This window comes from Brassica oleracea, chromosome C3, assembly GCF_000695525.1.
Source record: "Brassica oleracea var. oleracea cultivar TO1000 chromosome C3, BOL, whole genome shotgun sequence".
NCBI classification, from domain to species: Eukaryota; Viridiplantae; Streptophyta; class Magnoliopsida; order Brassicales; family Brassicaceae; genus Brassica; species Brassica oleracea.
The window spans coordinates 21,023,509-21,049,572 of record NC_027750.1 but is presented as its reverse complement, the minus strand read 5'-3'; the positions used below and the strand labels follow the sequence as shown (position 1 = coordinate 21,049,572).

Sequence of the window (26,064 nt, the reverse complement as noted above, 5' to 3'; positions counted from 1 at the left end):
TACTTTGACAACATCTGCAAACACTAAAGAAAGCATCCCTGAAAACTGTGTCAGAGATAGGGAAGATTAAGTTATTTTATAGCAAACCCCCATGTAAAAAAACTAACCTGACAATCCTTATTTCAGGGTGAAAGCAGCAATAGAACTCCAAACTAAAGACAATATTCAACATTTTTCCCAAAAAAAACAAGCTAGAGAGATTACCCACAAAAAAAAAGAAGAAGCAAGAGACAAATTTTAAAGTTCACCAAATTATGAGGTCAACCATGGAGATCACTCTGCAACCGTCACGAAGATGGAGCTACCAGTATCTCCGACTGTTGTTTATGAAGAGAAAAGTCACAAATACTCATGTGAGTTGTCTTCACATGGCCAATAGTCCGGTATTTCCACTTATTTTATGTTTTTTAACTTTATAAAACCGTCATTAAGGTTCTACTAAGTTCCTAAGATTTTCATCTTTTTCATTGCTTCTTAAAGTTTCTCCAAATATGCCTTCGCTTAGTGCAAAGTTACTTGGTTTACAATATAAAAGGTAAAGTTGACAGCTATTTTTTACATAAACAAAATCTACCGGTTTTGGTGATATACCGGTCTGGTTTCCAAAACCTTGATTACAACTAAATATTCAAGACACTTGATTGTTGTAACCAAGCGACTAACTGCATATGTACAATTAACGATGACAGCACATTCTATTTCCAATGTTGATGTCCATAAGGCTTATATGTTAATTACTATTGGAAAGAAATGAGAAACTTAACTAAATTGACATGGAGAAAGTATGTGTGATGTTATGAGAAATGAATAAAAATGACGGTAAAGGTTAATCGTGATACGAGACCAATTAGGTAAACAAATAGAAACTCGAATTATAGTAGAATAATGTCAAAAATAAAACTTTATAGATTATGTACTCGCTGAAATATAAGCCTTATGGGCATCGACATTGAAAGACCAATCAGTAATTAACATATAAGCCTTATGGGCATCGACATTGGAAATAGAATGTGTTGTCACCGTTAATTGTACATATGCAATGTCGATGCCCATAAGGCTTATATGTTAATTACTATAGGAAAGAAATGATGGATAAGTTTTTGACTTCAAATCTTTCAAATAAAGGTTTATAGATTATGTACTCGCTGAAATATTGTTCCCAACCTGAATTTACTATATTTGGTGGGGGGGAAATGCTAGGCGTTATTAAACAAGCATAGACGACGATAGATCAAATACACACAGTCATTGATAAGGCTATGAAGAACATAATTTTATCACTTAAGTATAAGCCTGAGCACAAACATGCGGGTTTACGTCGAAGATGGTTACAACATACAATGTTCTATGTTTGATTGCTTTGTAAATGTTTTTTTTCTGATAAATCAATAGATTGAAATTTTATATAGAAAATGTTTGGCTAAATACAAAAATGACCTATATGTAAAAAATGATAATTATCTCAAATAACTATTTCTAAGTTTTTGTCACAAATAATCTTTTTAATTTTGAAATTTTTAGTTTTTTTTTTTTAATTTGAAATCGTATCTTCAAAAGTCTACCATTTATAAATCATAATTCTAGATTAGTTGACTTAAGATATATTTATATCCTTTAATAATTATTTTCATGAAAATAAACTAAAAAGTTTCTAGAAAATTTATCCGTAAAAAATGTAGACTCCAAATAAATCTCTGCGTGGTACTCCCTCCCTCGAATATAAAAGCACAGGGACAAGAGGCGTCGCACCAATAAACCCTGAGAAGAAGATGGAAGGCTCCGTCAAAGAATCAGGGTAACCTAATTCTTCATTCGTCTTACGTCTACCTTTGATTCAGTCTAATCCTGTTCCTGTGTCTGAAGATTTCGATTTTTATCTGGTTCGAATTGTAGTTACTACGAAGGCGAACGTCTAACTCATCTTCTCGCCTTAGTTCAAAGGTAACAACTCTAAGCCCTAAAAGCATAAGAACATCACTAATCTCTCCTTCGTCTTCCGAACTTGAAGAGGAATTGAGACGTCCAAGCCTTCGAATGTGAACTCATTGCCTGAGAAGCTATGGCTCAAGGTTACTTACTAGACTCTTACTTATGTTTTAGTTTCTTTCTCTCTCTGAAGATCAGTTTTGATTAAATCAGAAACAAATAGCGATTGGGATCAACGAAGTGACGCGTGTTCTGGAGAGGATGAAACCAAACCCTACCGACACTAGACAACCTCCTGTTCAACTTCAGGTTACACCCTAACAACTCTCATAACTAGTTTGGGTTGTGTAAAGAAAAAGCCTTTTAGGAAGAGTTTTGTTTCCATCACAGGTAGTGATAGTAGTAGCAGATTGTAAACCGAGGATGCTAACCAAACATATACCCAACTTAGCTGCTTCACGGAACGTCCCTGTTCTCTATATCAGAGACCACAAACGAGCCTCCCTCAGATTAGGGGAATTGGTTAAGCTCAAGACAGCTCTAGCTATTGGGGTCAAGGCCAGAGGAAACGATCTCAACCTATTACTACAACAGATTCTTACAAGAGATGATACTTCTTGATCTGGTTTTTGTTGTGTCTTTTTCTCTGTGTTTGTTATTTACATTATAAATAAGGTTGACAAACAAATTTATAGATCCACAGTTTTGGTCCGTCTATCCAAAAAAGATTTGCTATTGTTTTACCACACTTAGGCACTAGCAACTGAGGATGGCTCATCTGCGACACCGACTTGATTAGGCTTATCCACTTGTTTGCTTGGTTTCCCATTCTGAGACTTCTTGTCTTGATCTTTCTTCACCATCACTGGTTGAAACTGTTTTAAAAAAAAAGTGAATGTGTGAATTTTGTGTGTGAAAAGTAGAGATTTTGAGTTAATCAAGAACCTGATAAATGGAGTATATGACGTTTCTTCTTATTTGAGCCATCATTTCCAGAAATAGATTGTATCCTTCAAGCTTATACTCAATGAGCGGATCACGTTGCGCATATCCTCTAAGCCCAACAGCTTGTTGCACGAACTTGAGTGCTTGAAGGTGTTCTTTCCATAACCGGTCTATATTGCTCAAGATTAAGAAACGTTCAGCATCTTTCATTAGCCCTGGTGCTTCTTTCTCCACTATTTCCTGATTATCGAAAACAAAAGCTTAATCAACCAAAAACAACAAAGCTTCTGGTGAGAAAAGTTTTAGAATCATATAAAACTCACTCTTTTCTGCAAGTATGCATCTCGGCCACGGGCACGGAGATAATCTTGCAGTCCCTCGTAACTTGATCCTTGGCTTTTCAGCAAATCCGGAGTGAGATCATTCAACAGATAACAGTACCTGATAGAGATTGGAATGAGTGAGTGTATGTGAAAGAAGTGTTTTCTCTTCTCTTAAGAGAAATATAACTCTTACTGCTGAACTTTGGCGACGAGCTTTTCAAGATCCCAGCTTTCTTTTGGAGTATCCGGGCCAATATTTGCCTATTAAGTGGTAAAACAGAGTTAAGACTGTCGTTATAGAGATAGACTCAGGGAATAAGCTATTTTTTGAACACTGTTTTTAACTTACCTCTAGAATGTCATCCATTGTTAACTCAGCATACTCAATAATCAGAGGCTCAAGGCTGTCTGACACAAGAGCGCGCCTCCTCTCTGTGTAAACACGATCTCTTTGGCTATTGAGAACCTCATCAAATTCGAACAGTTGCTTCCTGATGTCAAAGAAGTAATTCTCCACTTTTCTCTGAGCTTCATCTAGAGCTTTAGTAAGCATCTTGGATTCGATTGGTAAGTCTTCAACTCTGAATGCTCTCATCATACCCTAAAGAGTTGAATTGCAACAACATTTAGGCGAATATTCTCAAGAAGAATGTAGTAATAGAAGATATAAACAGTCACCTGGATCCGATCTCCCCCGAAAATGCGGAATATGTTATCTTCAAGACTAAGGAAGAACCGGGAACTTCCAGGATCCCCTTGGCGGCCACTTCGCCCACGCAGCTGATTGTCAATACGGCGTGATTCATGCCTCTCTGTCCCAACCACGTGGAGTCCACCGGCTTCCACAACCTGTAGCAATTCAAGACAAAAGGTAACCAACAACAGATACTTAACGGAGATTCACATACTGATCTGATGTAACAGAACCAACCTTTTTCCTTTCTTCATCTGTGAAGCCCTTATATTCTTTTGCTATCTCAAGAAATGCGTTCCTTAGTTTACCAATGACTTCATCCTGAACTGGACCCTGTGGAGAAAGAGCAAAGATCGATGACTAAGATAGTTCTATTTTGACATAACAAGATAAAGTTTATTAGTTTTTTCACCTTTTCACAAGAATAAGATAGACGTTCTTCTGCTTCAAGCTCAGTTAACGATTTCTGGCCCCAAGCCTCTACAGCTGATTGTACAGCTTCCTCAGCTAGCTTCACTTTCTCATTTGACAATTTGCATGGAAATAACTTCTCATTCACCTGCAAAGTAAAAGCAAGTGTAAGTAATAACCATTAGAATCCCATGCTATAAACCAAAACAAGAGACGCTGAAAAGGGTCAAACCTTCCACGTCCTCTTGGGAGGGGCCTTCTTCACAGATACGAAAACACCATCAGTAGGCTTCACCACTCTGTAGTAAACAGTCAAAATGTAATAAAACCTTAGTTAAAAAGAAACAATGTACAATCTACATAACCTAGAGCAGTTATACCAAGGGTGCATAAAGGATCACGCTCACAGTACTATTGATCATAATTGGCATATTAGAATGCTTCATGCATAATAATACCTGGGCATAAGTATCTCACGGAGCTTCAAACGTGCCATAAACTCTGCGTTTCCACCGAGAATAATGTCTGTCCCACGCCCAGCCATATTTGTGGCAATTGTTACAGCCCCAAAACGACCACTTTGTGCTACAATTTCAGCTTCTCTCTCCACATTCTCTGGTTTTGCATTGAGGACCTATTTGTTCAACATACATATAACATCATCCGTCATTTTCTAGTACAGTGAATATCATTTGTTTCAATTTTGCAAACTGGGTTTTAGATGCCATCGATTTTTTTGGGGACTAAATACTAAGGGAGTATAAATTTTGGATTTATTTCTGCATAGATACACCAAAATAAGATTTCTCAAAATGACATGGAGGCCTTACCTCGTGAGTTATTCCAGCTTCCTGCAATAGTTGAGAAAGCTCGTCACTCTGCTCAACGCTGGTTGTACCAACCAGCACAGCTCTACCAGTCTTATGCATTCTAGAAATTTCCACCACCACTGCCCGCCATTTGCCATTAACTGCCTTGAAAACCACATCTGACTCATCCTGCAAGTGATTTAACAAGGAAAGATGAAACCTTTTTGGTTTAGAAAAGACAAAACACCAAAGTTACTCATACATTTTTGAGGTGCAAGTTCAGAAAATAAGATACAATACAAACCTTTCTTATCATGGGCTTATTTGTGGGTACAATTGTAGTTTTCAGCTTGTATATGCTCTCAAATTCTGCACTCTCGGTTGATGCAGTACCAGTCATCCCGCAAAGTTTCGGGAACTACACCACAGCAGAAACTAAGCATTAAGATCTCGAAGTAACTTTATTCAAAATGTTGAAAGTAGAGCATTACCGACCTGGAGAAAGAAATTTTGATAACTAATGGATGCCAGTGTAATAGATTCATTCTGAATTGGCAAGCCTTCTTTTGCTTCAACTGCTTGATGTAGTCCGTCACTCCAACGTCTTCCCTGCAGAAGACACAACTTGTTCAGTGGGTTACTACTACTACGTAATGTTTAATTAGAAAATGATATACACAAGTACCTGCATCACACGACCAGTAAACTCATCCACGATAAGAACCTCCTTTGTTCGGATGATATAGTTCACATCTCTGAGAAACAGTTCTTTTGCCTTAATGGCATTAAGAAGATATGACGCCCATTGTTCACGAGGATCATACAAATCTTTCACGTCCAGGATTTCTTCTGCATCTTCGTAACCTTGTTCCGTTAGTAAAACAGTCTTTTGCTTTTCATCAACCTGCAACACCAAAAAAAACTCAGTGAGCAGTTAGAATTAGGAAGATGAATGGATTCAAACAATATAAGAATTAACTGAAAGAGTCTTACAGTGTAATGTATATCCCGCTCAAAGGCTGAAGCAATTTTGGCAGCTTTGTAGTATTGCTCACTAGGTTTCTCTGCAGGGCCAGAGATAATGAGAGGAGTTCTTGCCTCATCAATAAGTATGGAATCAACTTCATCAATTACACAATAATTGAAATCCCTCAAGACGAGCTCCTCCACACTCTGTACATTCAGTAACTAACAACTCAGCAAAGGCATTCAAACAAAAACTCGTAATATCCAGAAACAAAAGAGAGAACAAAGCAAGAATTACTTTCCGTGGCAAGATTGTCTCTCAGATAGTCGAATCCAAGCTCACTGTTGGTGACATAAGTGATGTCGCATAAATAATTTTCCTTTCTTTGTTCAGGTGTCATATTCTCTGCCATAGTAACAAGTTAGTTTTTTTCCTATTAATAGAGATACACAAGTGAGTTCAGAGGAAGAGACATACGTTGGATCAGACCAACCTTCAATCCAAGGAAGCGAGGAACTTGACCAACCCATTCACAATCTCTACGAGCAAGATAATCATTGACAGTAACCACATGAACACCTTTCCCACTTAACGCATTCAAGTAAGCAGGTAAAATGGCTACAAGAGTTTTCCCTTCACCAGTTCTCATCTCAGCTATCTCTCCTTTATGGAGGACCATACCACCTGCAATCAACCAAACGTAGAGATTGCTATTTCTTCACCAAATCAGTTGTATTCTTGGAGGCGATTTCAGTTTCCTAAGTACAAATAGAGAAATATAATAGTATCCCGCGGTTTTATATAAGAGTGACACTATATCGACTGAGCTGGGGCGTCTTTGCCCCCCGACCTCAGACCAGGGTGACGTTGTTCCCCTAGACCCCTAACTCGGTGACAGGGCAGTAAAATCTCCGTGCTGACTAATGCTACTAACGTTCAGAACAAATTCAAGGCATATCAAAAGACTCAATGGAAAGTAAACAGTGACAGTCCACAGAGTTTGCGTTTACCTATCAGTTGCACATCGAAAGGTCTGAGTCCAAGAACTCTCTTGGAAGCTTCTCTCACAACAGCAAACGCCTCCTGATAATTAGAAATCTCACAGTTTAATCAAACCAATTTGGCATCAAATCACAAAACTGAAACGAAGGATTTTTGGTAAAGTTACAGGTAGAAGCGAATCCATGGATTCTCCTTGTTGAGCTCGTTGCTTCAACGCATCGGTCCTCCCTCGCAAATCCGAATCCGAAAGAGACGAAATCTCCGTCTCCAAGCGGTTAACGGAGGCCACGACTGATGCGTACTGTTGCCTCGTGGACTCTCCGTTATCAGAAGTCTTGAAAATCCCGCTGAGAAGACCGCCTAACGAAGCGTTTACACTCGTGCTCCTCCTCCGAATCCGAAGAGAGTACCTCCTACTACTACATCCTGATACACCTAGCTTGATTCCGTTTCCCAGGAACGGGGAAGAGCTCAGAGGACGATTATGGCGGAGGAATTTTCGATCAGCGATCGTGGAGTGAGAAGGTGTGGGGGAGATCGAAGGGCGGTGGTTTAGTAATTGAGAGTCGCAGAGTAGAGACACCATATTGCGACGGCGAGCCGGGAGAATTGCCGGCAGGGGTCCACAATAGTCCGGCTAGGATAGAGAACTTTGGTTTACGGGCTTCGTGTGTTCGTCGAGTCAAGAGCACGAGAGAGAGAGAACTGAGACGTTGAGGATAAGGTGCCTGAAATTACATTTGTACCCCCGAACCCGATTCCTGATGGATAACCTTCTGTTTGCCACGTCATCGAGCTTCTATCGTCCTTTCTAGCTGCTACGTACGCATAAATTTCATGACCGTATTTTACGAAAATTTGTCATTTTACATCAATTATGTCAAAATTTTGTCAAAACAATTATTGATACATACATATTACTTTGTTTTTTCTTCTTTTTTTTGTAACACACATAGATTTTACTTTGTTTCTCTCATTTTCTATGTTTGAAAGAATTTATGAAAATATATTTGTTTCTCCAATTTTGATGATAAAAAACTTAAAACAAAAAAAAATCTTTTTTATTTACTTTTTCAGTGAATTTTAAGTTTTTGTTTATGCAAAAATATTGCTAATAGTCTATAGATAGACTATTACTCTACTAGAATTATAAAATGCGATCAACCCATAGGATAGGAATCAAATTTACTCGAGCAGAATGGTCACATTGTTTACTGATCAGAAACTGTATAAACTAAAACCAAATATACTAGTAGTGAGTGTGTCCATGTTCAGTATACTAAAGTGTATTCTTTAGTGGTCCTGACCCAACCATCCGCTCTACTATATCCTTCAACCACCCACTAGCTTGGTCGGCATATCTATTATCGGTATGTGTCTTTAGCACTTGTCAAGGAGTACATTTCGTAGTCTTTGAGTATCATTGCGATGCTTATATCATAAAGATCAGACAAACCAGAAAACTTTCATTCAGAAATACAGAAAATAAAATAAAAACCCAAAACAGAGGGGGTTGATTATTGATCAAGCAGATGTTTAAAAGTGAAGAGGATAGAAACAAGCATAGAAAATACTAAAAATCATGATAGTAATAATAAGAATCTTAAGCCTGAGGTTTGTCCCACTTGAGTGGCTTCACGACCTCCCAGGTGAAGTCAGGGTCGTCTCTTCCGAAATGTCCATACGCCGCCGTTTTCAAAAACCTTCCATTGCCTCCTCTCTTCAAGTCCAAGTTAATAGTCATCATCCCTGGTCTGAAATCGAAGCTCTCTTTCACGATCTTCAGTATCTCCTTGTCTGGAATCAACCCTGTTCCGTAAGTGTCCACGAACACAGACAACGGCTCGGGAACTCCAATGGCGTACGAGACCTGGACAAGAGCCCTACGAGCCATTCCATTAGCAACCACGCTCTTGGCGGCTTGCCTCACGATGTAAGCTCCGCTTCTGTCGACTTTGGTCGGGTCTTTCCCTGAGAAAGCACCTCCTCCGTGAGCTCCCCATCCTCCGTAAGTGTCGATGATGATCTTACGTCCGGTTAAACCGGCGTCACCGTGTGGTCCACCGATCACGAACCGGCCTGATGGGTTGAGGTGGAAGATGGTTTTGTCGTCAAGGTACTTCTCCGGGATGATTGGTTTGATCACGTGCTCCTTGAGGTCACGTGCGATCTCCTCGTTGGTCACGGTCTCATCGTGCTGGGTTGAGATAAGGACGGTGTGGACACGGACTGGAACCATGGCTCCGTTGTCGTTGTAGTACTCGACAGTGACTTGGGTCTTGCCGTCTGGTCTTAACCAACGGCAAGTTCCGTTCTTCCTCACTTCAGTAAGTTTAGCACCGATCTTGGTCGCAAGAACATGGCTCAGAGGCATGAGCTCAGGGGTCTCGTCAGTGGCGTAACCAAACATGTGACCCTGGTCACCAGCTCCAATTTCTTCCGGGCGCTTGGTGAAGTGACCGTGAACACCTTGAGCAATGTCTGGGCTCTGTTGCTCGATGTTGACAAGGACTTTGCATTTGTCAGCGTCGAGACCAACATCATCAGAGATGAATCCAATGGAGCGGCAAGTGTCACGGACGATCTTCTCGTAGTCGACGGTAGCCTTGGTGGTGATCTCACCGAAGACCATGACCATGTTGGTCTTGGTGCAAGTCTCACAGGCGACTTTGCTGTCAGGGTCTTGCTCAAGGCAGGCATCGAGGACTGCGTCAGAGATCTGGTCGCAAAGCTTGTCTGGGTGTCCTTCGTTCACGGACTCGGATGTGAATAGGAAAGTCTCCATTTTTCTCAAAGCTAATAAACAACATAAGAAACATTGAATCAGCAACCTTTGTTATATAATCCTGAAACCTTTTTAAAAGATTAAAAAAGAATAATTTGATTCCAGAGCACTCAAGTTGACATAAAGCTAAAGAGGTTCCAAAACCATTGCTCAGCAAAACAGAATAAAACAGATGCAATCTTATCCTAAGTGATTCGATTCTTCTGATCCTCACAGATTCCCCAAATGGGTTGAGAGCCCAAAATGACTTTATGGAACTTGGATCACTAACTAGGAAGACTCATTTATGACTTAATGGAGTCCATTTAAAACTGAGCCAAATCCAAATCTTAGTAAAAACATCATGAAGATCTGCTATAATGAATCCTGAATCGAGTTCGAACTAAAGGACTCGAAAACGAACAGATCCAGATCCGTTTACAATCGAACTAAACCTAATCACATCCCTCAAATCTAAACGAAAACACTTCAGAATCTCATTTCTGAGCCACGCAATCGCAGATCCAGTTACAATATGGTTTAAACGATTCGAAAATTTTCAAGTCTGAGCATACGAAGCGGTAATCAAATACAACCCCGACGAATCGAGAGAACTAAACACTCGAAAACGCAAGACGAGAACACGAATCGGCACAGAAACAAAGGGGAAGGAGAAGAAGCGGAGCGATACCTTTGGCGATTGCGATGTGGGCGATTCAGATCTAAGATCTCAGTCTCTCTCTGACTTATGCCTCAAAGCAAATCTAATACCGAAGGAAACGACTCGGGACGATTTGTGGATGTAAACGCCGTCGTATTTATAGGGATTAAACGGTACTCTTGACTGGCTACCGAATCTATAGGTTAAAGCAGCTCTTTGCTTTGGACTTTTTAGACTTTACTTGTTTACTTCTTTGGCTTACCTCTGTGGTTTTAATAGGCAGCTTAAAATGTACTAATAACATTTTCCCATTATTGACCAACAAGATTATTAACTTAGAAACATAAAAAATTATGAAATATATGTAAATCTTGTATAGATAAGTTTGAGTAGTAGCTATAAATGGTCATTTGTTAGACTTTTCATATTGTTATCTACCATAATATATTTATAAAGAATAGAAATTAAAATGATTCTCCAAAAACATCACCTTAAAATATTTATATGAAACCATAAGTTCAGAAATTATGAAAAACAAGATATATATATGTTGATAGATGGTTATGCATATTGTTGAGGTTCATTTTATCTTTTGTTTTCTGTATTTAGGTACACGCCAAAAGTATAACAAAATTGATTTCATATTAAAGTAAGTTTAATTAATTTCATGACTACAGAATGATACGAAAGACGAGATTACTAAGAATAAGGTAGGACAGAGACATTCATCAGTGATGATGACATAGTTTTGGTAGGTGGAAATATAAGAATATTGTAAATTAGTGATGTCGTTGTTGAGACAAAATGATGACCATTAGATCTATCATGAAACGGTTGGATTTAGATGGCTGTTTGTGTTTGGTGACGAATTTGAGCTACTTCTCTTACAATATTTCCTCCTTTTTTTGCTACATATTGTTTTTTTTTTGTATTTTTAGTTTTGAGAAACTTAAACTACCTTTTCCAAGATGAGATTAAAATATTTGCCAATAATAAAATAAAACTTTAATAGCCTAAAGTCCAAAATATAAATATAACCTATTTTCTGCATGATTTAATTATAATTGAAATTGTGTCCAGTAAGTTTATTGATGCAACAAAATAAAAATAAAAATTCACTATAATAAAGTAGAAATGTTCACTGTTTTAATAGGATGAAAATTTTAAGACTGAAAAAATAAAACATATAACAAAAAAAGTTTGTCCCAAATATCGAACAAGGATAAAAATTACTATATTTTACTTTTAATTTTGAGCAACCAGAGCTAAAGTTATTGGGCACGTTAATGTAGGGCAGGGATACTAATGTAGCTCGACAAGATAAAAAAAAAATAGCAACCGGGAGGCGCCAGCAGCTCAACAAGTGGTGCAGGTTTCGGAAGGTTCACAAGAGACTGCTACACTAATTTCGGCTCAACTCAACTCAACTCAGCCTAACAGCTGATTCGTGTTTAGTTTGTTCATATATCTGTAGTGGGGTTGGTACTTGGTACCTAGTCATTTTATTTTAAGTTAAATTGACGATACTTTTTAGCTGATGTCTGGCAGGTTTATGGTGGCTATTTTTTTGTACAAGCGTATTGGAAGGTCTCTCTTGATTGGCTTGTCTTGTGGAAGCTTAGTTAGATCCTGTTCGTTTGTACATCTGGAAGATGCATCCAGATGGTCCATTTAGATGTGTTATCCAGATACTCCATCTGGGTGTTATTTGTTTCTTTATTTCGTCTATGCATCCAGATGAATCATCTGAATGCAACTATGTTCGTTTGCTTTTCATTTTTTAATTTCCATCTACATCCAGGTGGACTTGTTAATAAAATGATTAAAATATGATTTTTTACGTTTCGGCGAAAAAATAGCATTTTTACGGTTTTGGCGGAAAATATTTTTGCGGTTTTTGAAGAAAAATGTGTTTTTGGCGAAAAAGTGCATTTTTGTTGTTTTGGCGGAAAATACGTTTTTATGGGTTTGGCGGAAAAATACGTTTTGTGGTTTGGACGGAAAAAGTGTGTTTTGCGGTTTTGGCGGGAAAAATGTTTTTAACGGGAAAAGTTTTTTTTCGCGATCTTGGCGGGAAAAGCATTTTCGCGATTTTGGCGGGAAAAGCATTTTTGCGGTTTCGACGAGAAAATACTTTTTTCCAGTTTTGGGTGGGAAAATACATTTTTCTGATTTTGACGGAAAAATGCGTTTTCCGATTTTGGCGAGAAAATGTGTTTTCCAGTTTTGGCGGGAAAATACGTTTTTTCGGTTTTGGCGGAAAAATTCTGTTTTCCGATTTTGGCGGGAAAATTGTGTTTTCCGGTTTTGTCGAGAAAATGCGTTTACGGGTTTTGGCGGGAAAATTCTATTTTCCGGTTTTGGCAGTTTTGGCGGAAAAATTCCATTTTCCAGTTTTGGCGAGAAAATGTGTTTTTCCGGTTTTGGCGGGAAAATGCGTTTTTCCGGTTTGTCGGTAAAATTCTGTTTTCCGGTTTTGGCGGGAAAATTGTGTTTTCCGATTTTGGCGGGAAAATACGTTTTTACGGTTTTGGCGAGAAAATTTTGTTTTCCAGTTTTGGCGGAAAAATTGTGTTTTTCCGGTTTTGGCAAGAAAATTGCGTTTTCCGGTTTTGGCGAAAAAATGCTTTTTGCGGTTTTGGCCGGAAAATGCTTTTTGGAGTTTGGCGGGAAAATGCGTTTTTTGGGTTTTGGCGGGAAAATGCATTTTTTTTTGTTTTGACGGGAAATGCGATTTTTCGGTTTCGGTCGAAAAGTGAGGTTTTACTGGTTCGGCCGAAAAATGTGTTTTTATGGAAATGTGTGTTTTACGTTTTTTTGCGAAAAAACGCATCTTGCGGTTTTGGCGGGAAAGTGTGTTTTTCAGTTTTTGCGAGAAAATACAGTTTTTGGTTATAGCAGAAAAATGTATATGCAAAAAATAGAATTTAGGGTTTGAAAATAATATTTTGATTTTAAAAGGTCATTTTTGTCATTTGTCATTTTGGACTGAACTAGATGCATCTGCATCCAGATGCACCATCAAGACTCACTTTCATTTGGGTGAGAATTTGAGATGAATTTTTAAAAATTCAGATGGGTGATCCATCTGGATGTAGCATTATAATGCACAAAACGAACATCGATTTGCATCTTCACCCAGATGATTCATCTGGGTGAGCAAACGAACATGGCTTTAGTTGTTAGCTTCTGAGTATTGTAGTTTTTTGGAATGGGTAACTAGCCTTTCTCATGATATCTTGTAAAAGAATGTTGACGTTGCTAACAGTTTATTAATCTAACAGATGACAAAACAAAAAAAAGTTGTGAGGATACCTTTGAATTCAAATTACTGATATAAGGATTTTGCTATGTATCTAAACTAATGTGCTAGTGCCCGTTAATATGTGTATAGTCAGTCATAAGATGTTGATTAAAATTGTTTATAACTACTGTGACTTGTGGTCAATATATGCAGTATTCTTTTCTTTCATGTATGTTAAATCGTTGGATACTTGGATGACAAATGCTTTGTGTGCTTTCTGGGATAATTATAACAACTTATTTTTATAAATGATTAAAACTGAGCTGTCAACCTTGTGTGCTAATAAATAAATACAATTCCAAAAACGTAGAAAATTCGAAAGTACGTAGTGCAAACGGATTACGATGAAAAAGGTAGTTGGTAGCTTGTATTTGCTGCATGCTAAACTCATGCACACAAAAGATAGCTTGGATTCCACGTCCAGCAACAGCTATGAGCTGAGCTATGACTGTGCTGAGGCAATACCTCCATCACCACAGCTAATCACATTGAATATACAACCATTGCCATAACTTGGAGAACGGCTAAGAGGCGGGAAAGAAGAAGGCAATTAACTCCAGATTGATGAGCATTCCTAACGACATGTAAATGCTTTATCTGGCCTCTATCAGGTGAAGACATAAGTTGAACATGAAAAGAAATGTCATCCATCTCCGAATAAGTCAACCAAAGGTTTGGACCGAATATATTTAAAACTAAAGCCTAATGTGTTTAATTAAAAACTAAACCAATAGTAAAACTTTTAGAATGTCAACCAAACACTTGGACCGAGTATATTAAGATTAAGACAGTTTTATCAACCAAACACTTGGACCATAAATTAAAATTCAGCTTACTCTGAACAGCAATCAAAATTGGTTTGGTACATATTACAGGTTTTGTTAGACAAAATCTTCAAGCCTCAAAGGTTGTAAAAAAATCCTAGCAGAGTTCCAGTAGGAGAATTCAACAATTTGGACTCAACGTCCACCAACAGCTATGAGCTGAGCTATGACTGAGCTGAAGCAATACCTATACCTCCATCACCACAACTAATCACATTGAACATACAACCATTGCCATAACTTGGAGAACAGCTAAGAGGCGAGAAAGAAGAATTAACTCCAGATTGATGAGCATTCCTCACGACATGTAAATGTTTTATCTGGCTTCTATCAGGTGGAGACATATGTTGAACATGAAAAGAAATGTCAGCCATCTCCGAATAAGTCAGCCGAACGTTTGGACCAGATATATTTAAAACTAAAGCCCAACAATGTGCTTAATTAAAAACTAAATAAATAGTAAAATTTTCAGAATGTCAACCAAACACTTGAACTGAGTATATTTTAAGATTAAGGTCCTATGTGCATTCCTAACGACGTATAAATGCTTTATTTCACTTGTATCAAGTGGAGACATAAGCTGAACATGAAAAAAAATATTGACCATCTCCGAATAAGTTAACCAAACATTTGGGCCGACTATATATAAAGCTAAAGCCCAATGTGCTTAATTAAAAACTAAACCAATAGTAAAAATTTTAGAATGTCAACCAAACACTTGCACCGAGTATATTTAAGATTAAGGCCCAATTAGCTTAAAAGGAAAAAAAATTGCGGTGAGCGTGGATCGAACACGCGACCTTCACCTCCATCACCACAACTAATCACATTGAACATACAACCATTGCCATAACTTGGAGAACAGCTAAGAGGCGAGAAAGAAGAATTAACTCCAGATTGATGAGCATTCCTCACGACATGTAAATGTTTTATATGGCTTCTATCAGGTGGAGACATATGTTGAACATGAAAAGAAATGTCAGCCATCTCCGAATAAGTCAGCCGAACGTTTGGACCGGATATATTTAAAACTAAAGCCCACCAATGTGCTTAATTAAAAACTAAATCAATAGTAAAATTTTCAGAATGTCAACCAAACACTTGAACCGAGTATATTTTAAGATTAAGGTCCAATGTGCATTCCTAACGACGTATAAATGCTTTATTTCACTTGTATCAAGTGGAGACATAAGCTGAACATGAAAAAAATATTGACCATCTCCGAATAAGTTAACCAAACATTTGGGCCGACTATATATAAAGCTAAAGCCCAATGTGCTTAATTAAAAACTAAACCAATAGTAAAAATTTTAGAATGTCGACCAAACACTTGAACCGAGTATATTTAAGATTAAGGCCCAATTGGCTTAAAAGAAAAAAAATTGCGGTGAGCGTGGATCGAACACGCGACCTTCAGATCTTCAGTCTGACGCTCTCCCAACTGAGCTATCCCCGCTTTTGTTAATAAATTTGGTTATAGTATAAATGTCCGTAAAGAGAGGAGGTTCAACCCGATTAAATTAGAAAAATAAAAATGTGATATGGATATGATTCGAACTTGTGACCAGTTAGTTTACGACATTTAAATTAATGCAAACCCATTTAACATGTTTTATTCGATGAAAAATATATTACATACGTATTCTCTCCAATGGATGAGATTTTAGTATGATAAAAACATTCAGATGTCGCAAGTAATCCACAGGGGCTCCTCAAACTGACCTTCAAGCTTGTCTCCATCTTGACCGTTCAAACTCAACCCACTCAGACCCAAATCATCCACAGTATGCCACGTCGGGGTCCCATCTTCATACCCATTCCACGTCAGCCTCCTCAACCCAGTTCCGTCCAACTTGACAACGTACAAATCTCCGTACGGCTGAAACTGATTCGGAATCGCCACCGGCTCCGCCGTAATCCCACCGAGATTCGCCGTGAAAACTATCCAATCACCATCCTTGTTAAAACTCACGTGATTCACCCTCTCCCTCGCCGCTTCCTCCGACCCCTCGGGCCCCGCGATTTCGATCCTCCTCAAACCAGAACCGTCGGGCCTCACCACGTAAGCGCCAAACGCGGCGTCGTTCGACGGATCGTGCCGGTTCGACGAGAATCCAATGAGATCTCCTTTCGGAGACCAGCAAGGCATAGTGTCGATCCATGGCCCCTCCGTCAAACGCCGTATCCCCTCCCCGCCTTCAGACTCTCCGTTAACGGCGTCGAGAATGTAAAGATTCTTGTGACCTGATCGTCCGGATCGGAACACGACGGACTTACCGTCGGGAGAGCAAGACGGGAAGGCGTTGTTCCCGGTGTTATCTAGAGTGAGAAACTTCACTTCACAAGGAACCTCTTCTCTATCAGCGGTTAGATCCGACGGTGAGAATTGAATCCGAGCGATCTGAACCGCGATTCCCGCGGGACGGAAGATAGGACCGAGAGATGCGTAGATGACGTGGCGCTCCGTGGGGCTCCACGAGTTGTAGAAGGCTGTGCGGTCTTTGATCAGCGTCCATCGTTTTGAGCCGTCGGATCTCGCGACTTTGATCCCACCGTTGATGTCGAAGTCCGAGTTCAGCGCGATCAGGTCTCCGTCAGGTGATGACGACGGGAACGATCCGTTTAATCTCAGCAAACGGAGCGTTTTGATTGGTGAGACGATTGATTCTAGGTTCGGGACGGTTGACTCGCCCTGAGTCGACTCGCCGCGGAATCGGTGGTAGCCGAGGAACTCGGAGTTTGCAGAGACGAAGGGGTTGTAATGGTGGAAGCTCGGGTTGAGCGGCTCAGTAACCGCCTGAAACGTTTTGTGCTCGAGGTGGAAAATCTTGATGTGACGGTGGTTGACGCCGCGGCGGCGAGTCGCGACGGCGATTTGTTTTCCGTCGTGGAAAGCTGCAGGAGTGAAGCAATGGAGTCCAGGCGGAGTGACTCGGACCGGTTCGACCGGAGAGAGATTGAGATTCTCCGGTATGTCAAACTGGTAAATGCTCCACCAACCGTCGTCAGCTTGGCGGTGGAAGAAGACGGTTGAGTCGCCGGACCAAGTCGGCCATCCGCCGCGATCGCAGACGACCACTCTCTTCTCCGGCTCAGATGGTTTGAAGACAACGATGTCAGTGTTGATCTCGTGAAACTCGCCGCCCCAGGAGCGAGATCCGTACGACGCCACGGCGAAATACTTTCCCGATTTAGAAACCGCGGGGCTGAAGTCGGCGGTGTCTGGTGGAGTGACACGTGTCACTTCTTTCCCTTGGCTGTTGGGGTTCACGGAGTAAAGCGCTGTCCAGTTCTTGAAATGGCGATCAGGCTGCTCGTGAGCGGAGATGAAGTAGAGAGTGTTGTCTTGAGTGATGATTGGACGGTCGTGGAAGAAGCTTTCCGGAGCTCCGGGAAGCTGCTCGGGTTTGGAGTTCCCGGGCCGGCTTCTGAAAATCCGGGCAGATCCAGCTCGTTCCGAAACGAATACGATATCGTTACCGTTGTCGTCAGCGAACTGAGCGTTGAAGTTGACGGAAACTCCGTCTGTTAAACGGCGTTCGACGGAGGAGGCGATGTGGAGAGAGAAAACGTCGAAGCCGTAGTGAGTGCGACCAACGGTGGTGAAGATGATAGTGCCACTTGGAGTGTCCATTGCTATAACTGTAAGATTTGATGAATCGATGGTGGTAAGCGAGTGGCGTATTTATAGCGAGGATTGATGGCGGGGAAGAGTTTGACTGTGTGTGAACGGAACATTAATGATCCGTACGTGTGTAATGACGTTGCAGTCTCGGTTAGGATCTTTATCCTTAAAATTAAAATACGTGGAAAATCGATGCAGAAGACATTTGTGTATGTAGTAGAGATGGTGAGAAAACTAGTTTTTGGGTGCTTAACAGATGATGGATTGATTGGTCTCATACGGCGGCTGGATAATTTTACAGATTCTGATTGGTAAAAATTTTCACTTAGGTTTGTGATTGGCAAGAAAGTAAATATTCGAAACCTTTTATCCTCCAATTATATTATAACTACACAATGGTCGAATGGTACATCAGACTTAAAGTTCGAAACCAGGTCTTTCTGAGACCGATGGACATGCTCCTAAAGGACTAGTCGGTTGGTCTTGATTCACCAAATACCAACGAATTATAAAAAAAAAAAAGTAAAAAAATTACATAAAAAGGTAGAGTTGAGAGGAAAGTAAAATGACGTGGGAGGAAAGAAGAAATAAACTAGAGTAAAACATATTTTACTTAATGTCTCTGAGTAAATTTTAGTGTGTATTTTGTATATAGTAACTACAGTATGTAAAAGGACAGTTCACTTGATTGACACATTTTTAGCTGAAACTGGAGCAAAATTTAATTGAATAGAAAAATAGAAAAAAACAAAAATAGCACTAAATCAAGTTTTTGTTCTCAAACTAACACTTAAAGTCAAAAGTCACAAAAATAACACTTAATATTTTATCAAAAGTCACAAACTTAGAGTTTAGAGTTAAAGGATGGGGTTTAGGATTTAGGGTTTAGGGTTTAGGGTTTAGGGTTTAGGGTTTAGAGTTTAGGGTTTAGGGTTTATGGTTTAGGGTTTAGGGTTTAGAGTTTAGGGTTTAGGGTTTATGGTTTAGGGTTTAGGGTTTAGAGTTTAGGGTTTAGGGTTTATGGTTTAGGGTTTAGGGTTTAGAGTTTAGGGTTTAGGGTTTATGGTTTAGGGTTTAGGGTTTAGAGTTTAGGGTTTAGGGTTTATGGTTTAGGGTTTAGGGTTTAGAGTTTAGGGTTTAGGGTTTATGGTTTAGGGTTTAGGGTTTAGAGTTTAGGGTTTAGGGTTTATGGTTTAGGGTTTAGGGTTTAGAGTTTAGGGTTTAGGGTTTATGGTTTAGGGTTTAGGGTTTAGAGTTTAGGGTTTAGGGTTTATGGTTTAGGGTTTAGGGTTTAGAGTTTAGGGTTTAGGGTTTATGGTTTAGGGTTTAGGGTTTAGAGTTTAGGGTTTAGGGTTTATGGTTTAGGGTTTAGGGTTTAGAGTTTAGGGTTTAGGGTTTAGATTTTAGGGTTTAGGGTTTAGAGTTTAGGGTTTAGGGTTTAGATTTTAGGGTTTAGGGTTTAGAGTTTAGGGTTTAGGGTTTAGATTTTAGGGTTTAGGGTTTAGAGTTTAGGGTTTAGGGTTTAGATTTTAGGGTTTAGGGTTTAGAGTTTAGGGTTTAGGGTTTAGATTTTAGGGTTTAGGGTTTAGAGTTTAGGGTTTAGGGTTTAGATTTTAGGGTTTAGGGTTTAGAGTTTAGGGTTTAGGGTTTAGATTTTAGGGTTTAGGGTTTAGAGTTTAGGGTTTAGGGTTTAGATTTTAGGGTTTAGGGTTTAGAGTTTAGGGTTTAGGGTTTAGATTTTAGGGTTTAGGGTTTAGAGTTTAGGGTTTAGGGTTTAGATTTTAGGGTTTAGGGTTTAGAGTTTAGGGTTTAGGGTTTAGATTTTAGGGTTTAGGGTTTAGAGTTTAGGGTTTAGGGTTTAGAGTTGAGGTTTTGAGGATAAGATTTCAAATTTTGAAAAATAAAAAAATTAAAATTTTCAAAAAATAAATTTAGAAATGTGCTATTTTGGTCATTTTAGTTTTTGAGTACTATTTTTGTGATATAAACTTAGAAATGTGCTATTTTGGAGATTTGCCCGTAGAAAAATTTACCCTATAAATGTGGTATCATTTATTTCTAATTACAAAAGTTGATACAAATTACGAATAAGCATTTGGAGTTTAACTAGTTGCATAAGTTTTTATTTAACTTGTCACACAAGCTAAAGTAATATGAACCCATTATTTCTTTAAAGATTCGGTTTAGATAACAACAAGCACATAAGTTTATGAATCAAAATTGATGACTTCAATTCAACTACAGTAACTAATCTACTAATCTTCACCAACCAAATATTAAATATTGTGTCACCATCAACAATACAAGGTCAAGCAAGAACCGGACTTAGCTTTCCGGCGACCAGTAAAGTGTTCTCCGGTGAGATGCTTGCCGGAATATATTTCACAAGCTTTGAATCCAACCCATGTTTCTTAACCCACTTCATCCTCCCTGCATCGATAATCTGCTTGCACTTAAACCCTAAAACAGCTCTTTCCATGGGCTTCATCTTCTTCACAACTTCCTCAACGCTGCTCAAAGAATCATCTTCCACCTTGTCTCCTTCTTCCTCCTCCTTTGAAGCAATAAGGTCAATGCCTTCAACACCGGGAACTTTGGAACCATGATCATCATCTACTGCCCAGCTAGTGAACCAAGTCAAGGCATGGAACTCGTCTTTAGAAATCCCCATGCCAATGATATATTCTTTATCTGTGAGAGCAAAAAAAAAAACCATGTTCTTATATTACTGGAGGAGTTCTATAAACCAAAGAAGAAGCAGTGACAGTGAGCTTACTTATATAGCTTTTCCATTGGCAAAGATGATGGCAACATGTCGCGATAGCAAGACCTCTTAGAACAGGGCTTTCATCATCTTGTCTAGATAGACAACATCTTAAGCTCAAATCTAATCATCACACACATTGGCAAATACAGACACTCATTATGAAGTGGAGATCTAAAAACTGTAGGATCTAAGAGATAAGCGTGCAGTGTTTGTTACCTGTTGCAGGACCACATAGATGTTTCCCAACAGCCACATAAGGAACACCTTGTAATGATTCGACCGCGTTAAGGTTCAAATCTTCAACTGAAACACACACACACAAAAAAAAAGGTTACAAAACCAGGAACAGGTAAAACAAGAAAAAAGGTACTAGGTTCAAAGAAACCTTACTATCGATTCTCATACGCTCTAATACCAAGTTCTCCTTTTGCCTCAATGACCTATCAGCCTACAAGTAGTAAAGACCAATGCAGTTTGAGAAAATAAGTTAACGGAGTGAACATAAACAAGGAAGCTAAACAAACCTTAAGCTTATAAGACTTCCTCTCGACTAAATAAACTTTTTTGACGCCATAGCAATCTGCTAGCATCTGCGTTAAGTATCCTCTCCCAGCTCCAAATTCAACAACCGCAGGCACATCATCATCTTTTTCACAACATTCAACATTTGTGTTACATCTCTTAAATGCCCCAATCTTTTCCAAGTTACCCAGAATAGAACCTTGTTGCAAAACATGTTTCTCTTGAAACGGTAACCTCCTGCACCAACAACAATCACAACCCATCAGTAAAAAAAAAAGGCAAAATCTACAAACCTTTCAAACCATTATTACCTATCTATCTCCTTGTTAAACCATATGTTACAAGCTTCAGGTGACAAATGCGAATCTTCAATATCATTACGTATACTGCAATGAACCGCTTCAATCTTCTTGATAAGCTGATGAAACTCAGAAACACTCATGCTATAAACCAGATTCCTCTTCATCTCTGATGTAACAACAGAGTAACAAGAACCCATCTTTTCTTCCTCTTCTTCGTTTCCAGCATTAATACCCTTTTGATAAAACACTTGACCAGACAATGCAGCGTTCTGTTTCAACAAAGGACATCTCTTTACATGACTTTCGAGATTCTCCTGCAACACAGAGCTGATAACATACCCAATCAAACCGTTGATACAATAGCAGAAAAAATCAAAATTATATTTATAAGGAAAGTAAACTGAACTCACTGAGAAGGATCAATAGGGCATGGAAGCCACTGACCATCCGATCTCTGGCTATGGTTTCCACAAAACCTGTTTGATTGATTACTTTCAGAGAATTAGAAGAAAAGAACGAAACTTTTCACTTCAGAGTAACATGAACTTACAGGGAGCTCTCGATTCGAGTATTGGCGCATGATCTTTTCTTCTTCGGAAGCCAGAAATTGCATCGACTGCCACTTCTCGCCGCCATTCTCAGCGAGCTTTTGCTCAGCTCGAGCTCGAGATAGAGAGAGACGAGGAGGTTTTCTACCCAACGTGGGCTTCATTTTCTACCCATTAAGGCTTTCTCAGCCCATTTATTTTTTTAAATCAATGAGTCTAAACTTGAACCATGCTTGATGTGAAGGTCTTGCTTCTTTTTTATGTACATGGGCACTGTTCGGTTCTTTTTTATGTACATGCAGTATCTTACATATTCAATGTATATACATACTGTAAAGATGAAACAAAATCACAATCACAATAGTAGTATCGTTTGCACGTGAATTGGTACCCTTCACAAATCACAATCTTCTGCTATAATATATGAGCACATGAAATAATTCAACTTAGTCAAATCTTTAAGTTGCAAACGATATTATAATGTCTAAATATGAGCATTATTCAATAGTATCTGTAAAATACAGTTTACTTTATGGCAAATGATTTTCCTACAAATAAGGGTTTTGTCAGGAACATGAGATATCCACATATGTACTCTGAGCTGTCCCTAAGTACAGATAAGCTTATCAGCATTATTTATAAATAATTAACTAAGATTTAGAAGAAAAAAAATTCTCTTTTTCAAATAAAAATTCAAATATCAGTATATGTTTGCAACCAAACATTTGTATTCTGCTGCAAATTATTTCCAAAATAACAAAAGGAGAGAATAATCACATTACAGAAAGTTTGTTAATCCTAAATCTACAATGTTAAAAATTTCCCGTGATCCGTTTCTACGTTTCACTACACTAATTCTCATTACATCCTCTCTATTCTCTTATGGAACCGAAGCAAGACTACATTATTACAACGACATACACAATCCCAACTCATATCCAGAGCCACCGTATTCGTCCTTCTCTCAATCTCAGCCTCCATCTATTTCGCCAGACCCTGATGACCTGTCACAGCCTCCATCTCCTTGCCAAGATCTCGACCAAGAAGTAGTCCACGATGTGAGAAACTATGGTGCGGTCGGGGACGGTATCACAGACGACACTGGTGCGTTCAAGACAGCTTGGGATTCAGCTTGTAGCAACGACGAGGACAACAACACTGTCTCCATATTGCTTGTACCTTTCGGTTTCACTTTCGTGATCCATTCCACTATTTTCACCGGTCCTTGTCGCTCTTACCAATACTTCCAAGTATTTTTTTTTTTCAAATATCAAAGTCATTTCAATTTCTACAAGATTATCAAATATTGTTTAATTTCTGGTGGTTTTCATTTAATTAATAAGGTCGATGGGACCATCGTGCCACGGGATGGACCAGAATCGTGGCCGAGTGGTTTCAACAAAAGACAATGGCTCGTCTTTTATCGAATCAAAGGAATGGCTCTAATAGGCAACGGAGTTATCGACGGTCGCGGACAAAAATGGTGGGATCTTCCATGCAAACCTCACCGGGTAAACATTTTTCAATCCAATTATTACAAAAAAGTAATTTAGAAGGATTGATATAAAACTATATATATCATGTTACGTTTTAATTTGAACTTCATGAAAATTTACTATTTTAAAACAACAAAAAACATCCGATAATGTAATGTAACGTAAATATGTATAACCTATGAATCTTAATACTTGTTATGTTCAAACAGAATGTCAACAAAACGACTGCACTTACTGGTCCATGTGAAAGCCCTGCCGTAAGTAAACACATTAAATACTTAAAAGCATTTTTCTTATTTTTACAAATTTTAAAATAATGTATGTAAAGATTTTGGTGTGGACAGGCTTTGAGGTTTTTCATGAGCTCAAATCTAAGTATGCAAGGTGTGACTATTAAAAATAGCCCGCAGTTTCATATGACATTCGACGGATGTCATGAAGTTCACATCAACTCCCTTCGAATCACATCTCCACCGTCAAGTCCCAACACTGACGGCATCCACATCGAGAACTCCAACTCCGTTGAGATTCATAACTCGGTTATCTCCAACGGTATATATTCAACGTACACATAGCTATCTTCAATCATATATAGTGTCAACACACTAAAGATTCTTAAAAACTTTCCTCAGGAGATGATTGTGTCTCCATTGGATCTGGATCATACAATATCGATATACTGAATCTCACTTGCGGACCTGGCGGCCATGGAATTAGGTAAAGAAAAATTACTCATTATTATAATTCAATTTTATATAATGGAGAAATTTTTCCAATATAACATTTGTTAAAAATTTGAAAGACTTTTTAGTAATAGTTAGGTTTAGGATCTATAATTAGAGTCTAAAGTTTAGTATTTATGGGATGGTTGAAATTAGAGTTTAAAAGTTGGTAGTTTATTTTTTTATCTTGCAAAATGAATGCTATTTTCAAAAAAAAAAAAAAGTCTTGAATATTGATTTTATGATGATATTTTTTTTTAAACGTTATACACTTTAAAGATTTTCCCTATATAATGTCTCAATATAATGATTTAACATAATTATGTTTTATGTAGCATTGGAAGTTTAGGCAACCAAAACTCACGTGCATGCGTCTCCAATATTACGGTTAGAGACTCGTTCATCAAGTTTTCCGACAATGGTGTACGGATCAAGACATGGCAAGGTGGATCCGGGTCCGTTTCTGGTGTAACGTTCGACAATATCCAAATGGATAATGTCCGAAATCCAATAATTGTCGATCAGTACTATTGCACGAGCAAAAACTGTCCTAACAAAACAAATGCGGTTTTTGTGAATGATGTAGTATATCAAAGTATAAAAGGGACATACGATAGACGTAGTCCTCCTATGCATTTTGGATGCAGCAACAACGTCCCATGCGTAAATTTGACAGTTTCGGATATTGATTTGGTGCCTTCAAAAGGTGAAATGGTTGTGGATCCGTTCTGTTGGAATGCGTATGGGGTTGTGGATGAGTTCTCTGTTCCTTCGATCTCATGTCTCAAATCGGATCCTTCGACCTTATTGTTAGGTGGTCTTTTAGGAGAGTGTAGAGTACGGTGATTTGAATAGTAAAAACCTGTGTCAAGAAATCCGTCAAGGATTTGGTGGCAAAGATCAAACAAGATCGAATAATTTAAACTATTTATAAGAAGAGCTTATGTGGTCTCTTTTCTCTTAAGCAAGAAAGCCAAATTGTAAGCTTGAGGGAAAGAAGATGTGCTTTGTTTTAAAGATTATAGTGGATTATTTCTTAACAGGCCCAGACACAGAGACGTAGCTATTCTAGATGAATTCTGGGTAAATATTGTTGGGGAAAGTCACACGGCGCAGCGGAAATACTAATGGTCGTGTTCCCCTGACCTTGTGCGAACCTGTGAAGAAAATACTTCGACGATGGCAAGATATCAAAGTTGCGATAACTAAATGAGACACACAATTTTTACGTGGAAAACCTCCTCGATGTGAGAAGAAAAAACCACGGGACCGTAGTCCACTCAACAATCCACTATATAAATGTTTGTGAGTACAACCACGTCCTTCCTGTTCAACAGCCTGAACAGAACAGAGAATCTAGCTACAAATAGCTATCTCCAACACAAACAACAACAACAAGAGAGCAACACAAAGCTTCAAAACCGGCAGCAACCAAACGACCTCAGCTCACAA

At 38.8% G+C, this 26,064-nt stretch overlaps 6 protein-coding genes and 1 non-coding gene across 7 annotated transcripts; 2 read left to right on the top strand and 5 right to left on the bottom strand.

The window, feature by feature from the left end:
* The first annotated feature begins 1,714 nt into the window (after positions 1 to 1,714).
* On the top strand, positions 1,715 to 2,661 carry LOC106335026 (ribonuclease P protein subunit p38). The gene is made up of 5 exons (XM_013773442.1): positions 1,715 to 1,795; positions 1,894 to 1,941; positions 2,009 to 2,069; positions 2,140 to 2,235; positions 2,317 to 2,661. Exons 1-5 carry the CDS (start codon positions 1,770 to 1,772, stop codon positions 2,545 to 2,547), a joined length of 462 nt encoding a protein of 153 aa, XP_013628896.1. The 5' UTR covers positions 1,715 to 1,769; the 3' UTR covers positions 2,548 to 2,661.
* LOC106335025 (protein translocase subunit SECA1, chloroplastic) lies at positions 2,522 to 7,795 on the bottom strand. Its single transcript, XM_013773441.1, has 19 exons — positions 7,244 to 7,795; positions 7,086 to 7,158; positions 6,553 to 6,759; positions 6,377 to 6,480; positions 6,102 to 6,281; positions 5,794 to 6,012; positions 5,604 to 5,717; positions 5,413 to 5,526; positions 5,130 to 5,297; positions 4,758 to 4,933; positions 4,532 to 4,598; positions 4,301 to 4,447; positions 4,126 to 4,221; positions 3,873 to 4,043; positions 3,544 to 3,795; positions 3,388 to 3,455; positions 3,195 to 3,312; positions 2,872 to 3,111; positions 2,522 to 2,801 (listed from the first exon to the last, which is right to left on the bottom strand). The coding sequence occupies exons 1-19, from the start codon at positions 7,661 to 7,663 to the stop codon at positions 2,676 to 2,678; spliced, it is 3,060 nt and encodes a 1,019-aa protein (XP_013628895.1). The 5' UTR covers positions 7,664 to 7,795; the 3' UTR covers positions 2,522 to 2,675.
* Positions 7,796 to 8,521: 726 nt separating this feature from the next.
* Positions 8,522 to 10,653, bottom strand: LOC106335490 (S-adenosylmethionine synthase-like). The gene is made up of 2 exons (XM_013774021.1): positions 10,533 to 10,653; positions 8,522 to 9,873 (listed from the first exon to the last, which is right to left on the bottom strand). Exon 2 carries the CDS (start codon positions 9,860 to 9,862, stop codon positions 8,681 to 8,683), a length of 1,182 nt encoding a protein of 393 aa, XP_013629475.1. The 5' UTR covers positions 9,863 to 9,873; positions 10,533 to 10,653; the 3' UTR covers positions 8,522 to 8,680.
* Positions 10,654 to 16,013: 5,360 nt separating this feature from the next.
* TRNAF-GAA lies at positions 16,014 to 16,086 on the bottom strand. The gene has a single exon. It is a non-coding gene; the product is annotated as a tRNA-Phe (tRNA).
* A 131-nt stretch (positions 16,087 to 16,217) lies between these two features.
* On the bottom strand, positions 16,218 to 18,522 carry LOC106336404. The gene has a single exon (XM_013775235.1). The coding sequence runs from the start codon at positions 18,262 to 18,264 to the stop codon at positions 16,312 to 16,314; it is 1,953 nt and encodes a 650-aa protein (XP_013630689.1). The 5' UTR covers positions 18,265 to 18,522; the 3' UTR covers positions 16,218 to 16,311.
* A 1,882-nt stretch (positions 18,523 to 20,404) lies between these two features.
* LOC106331382 (tRNA:m(4)X modification enzyme TRM13 homolog) lies at positions 20,405 to 22,521 on the bottom strand. The gene is made up of 8 exons (XM_013769724.1): positions 22,397 to 22,521; positions 22,257 to 22,322; positions 21,856 to 22,173; positions 21,547 to 21,781; positions 21,413 to 21,470; positions 21,239 to 21,325; positions 21,032 to 21,142; positions 20,405 to 20,946 (listed from the first exon to the last, which is right to left on the bottom strand). The coding sequence occupies exons 1-8, from the start codon at positions 22,480 to 22,482 to the stop codon at positions 20,564 to 20,566; spliced, it is 1,344 nt and encodes a 447-aa protein (XP_013625178.1). The 5' UTR covers positions 22,483 to 22,521; the 3' UTR covers positions 20,405 to 20,563.
* Positions 22,522 to 23,203: 682 nt separating this feature from the next.
* On the top strand, positions 23,204 to 25,458 carry LOC106330090 (polygalacturonase At1g48100). The gene is made up of 6 exons (XM_013768644.1): positions 23,204 to 23,644; positions 23,738 to 23,905; positions 24,100 to 24,147; positions 24,235 to 24,442; positions 24,523 to 24,607; positions 24,948 to 25,458. Exons 1-6 carry the CDS (start codon positions 23,204 to 23,206, stop codon positions 25,456 to 25,458), a joined length of 1,461 nt encoding a protein of 486 aa, XP_013624098.1.
* The last annotated feature ends 606 nt before the right edge of the window (positions 25,459 to 26,064 follow it).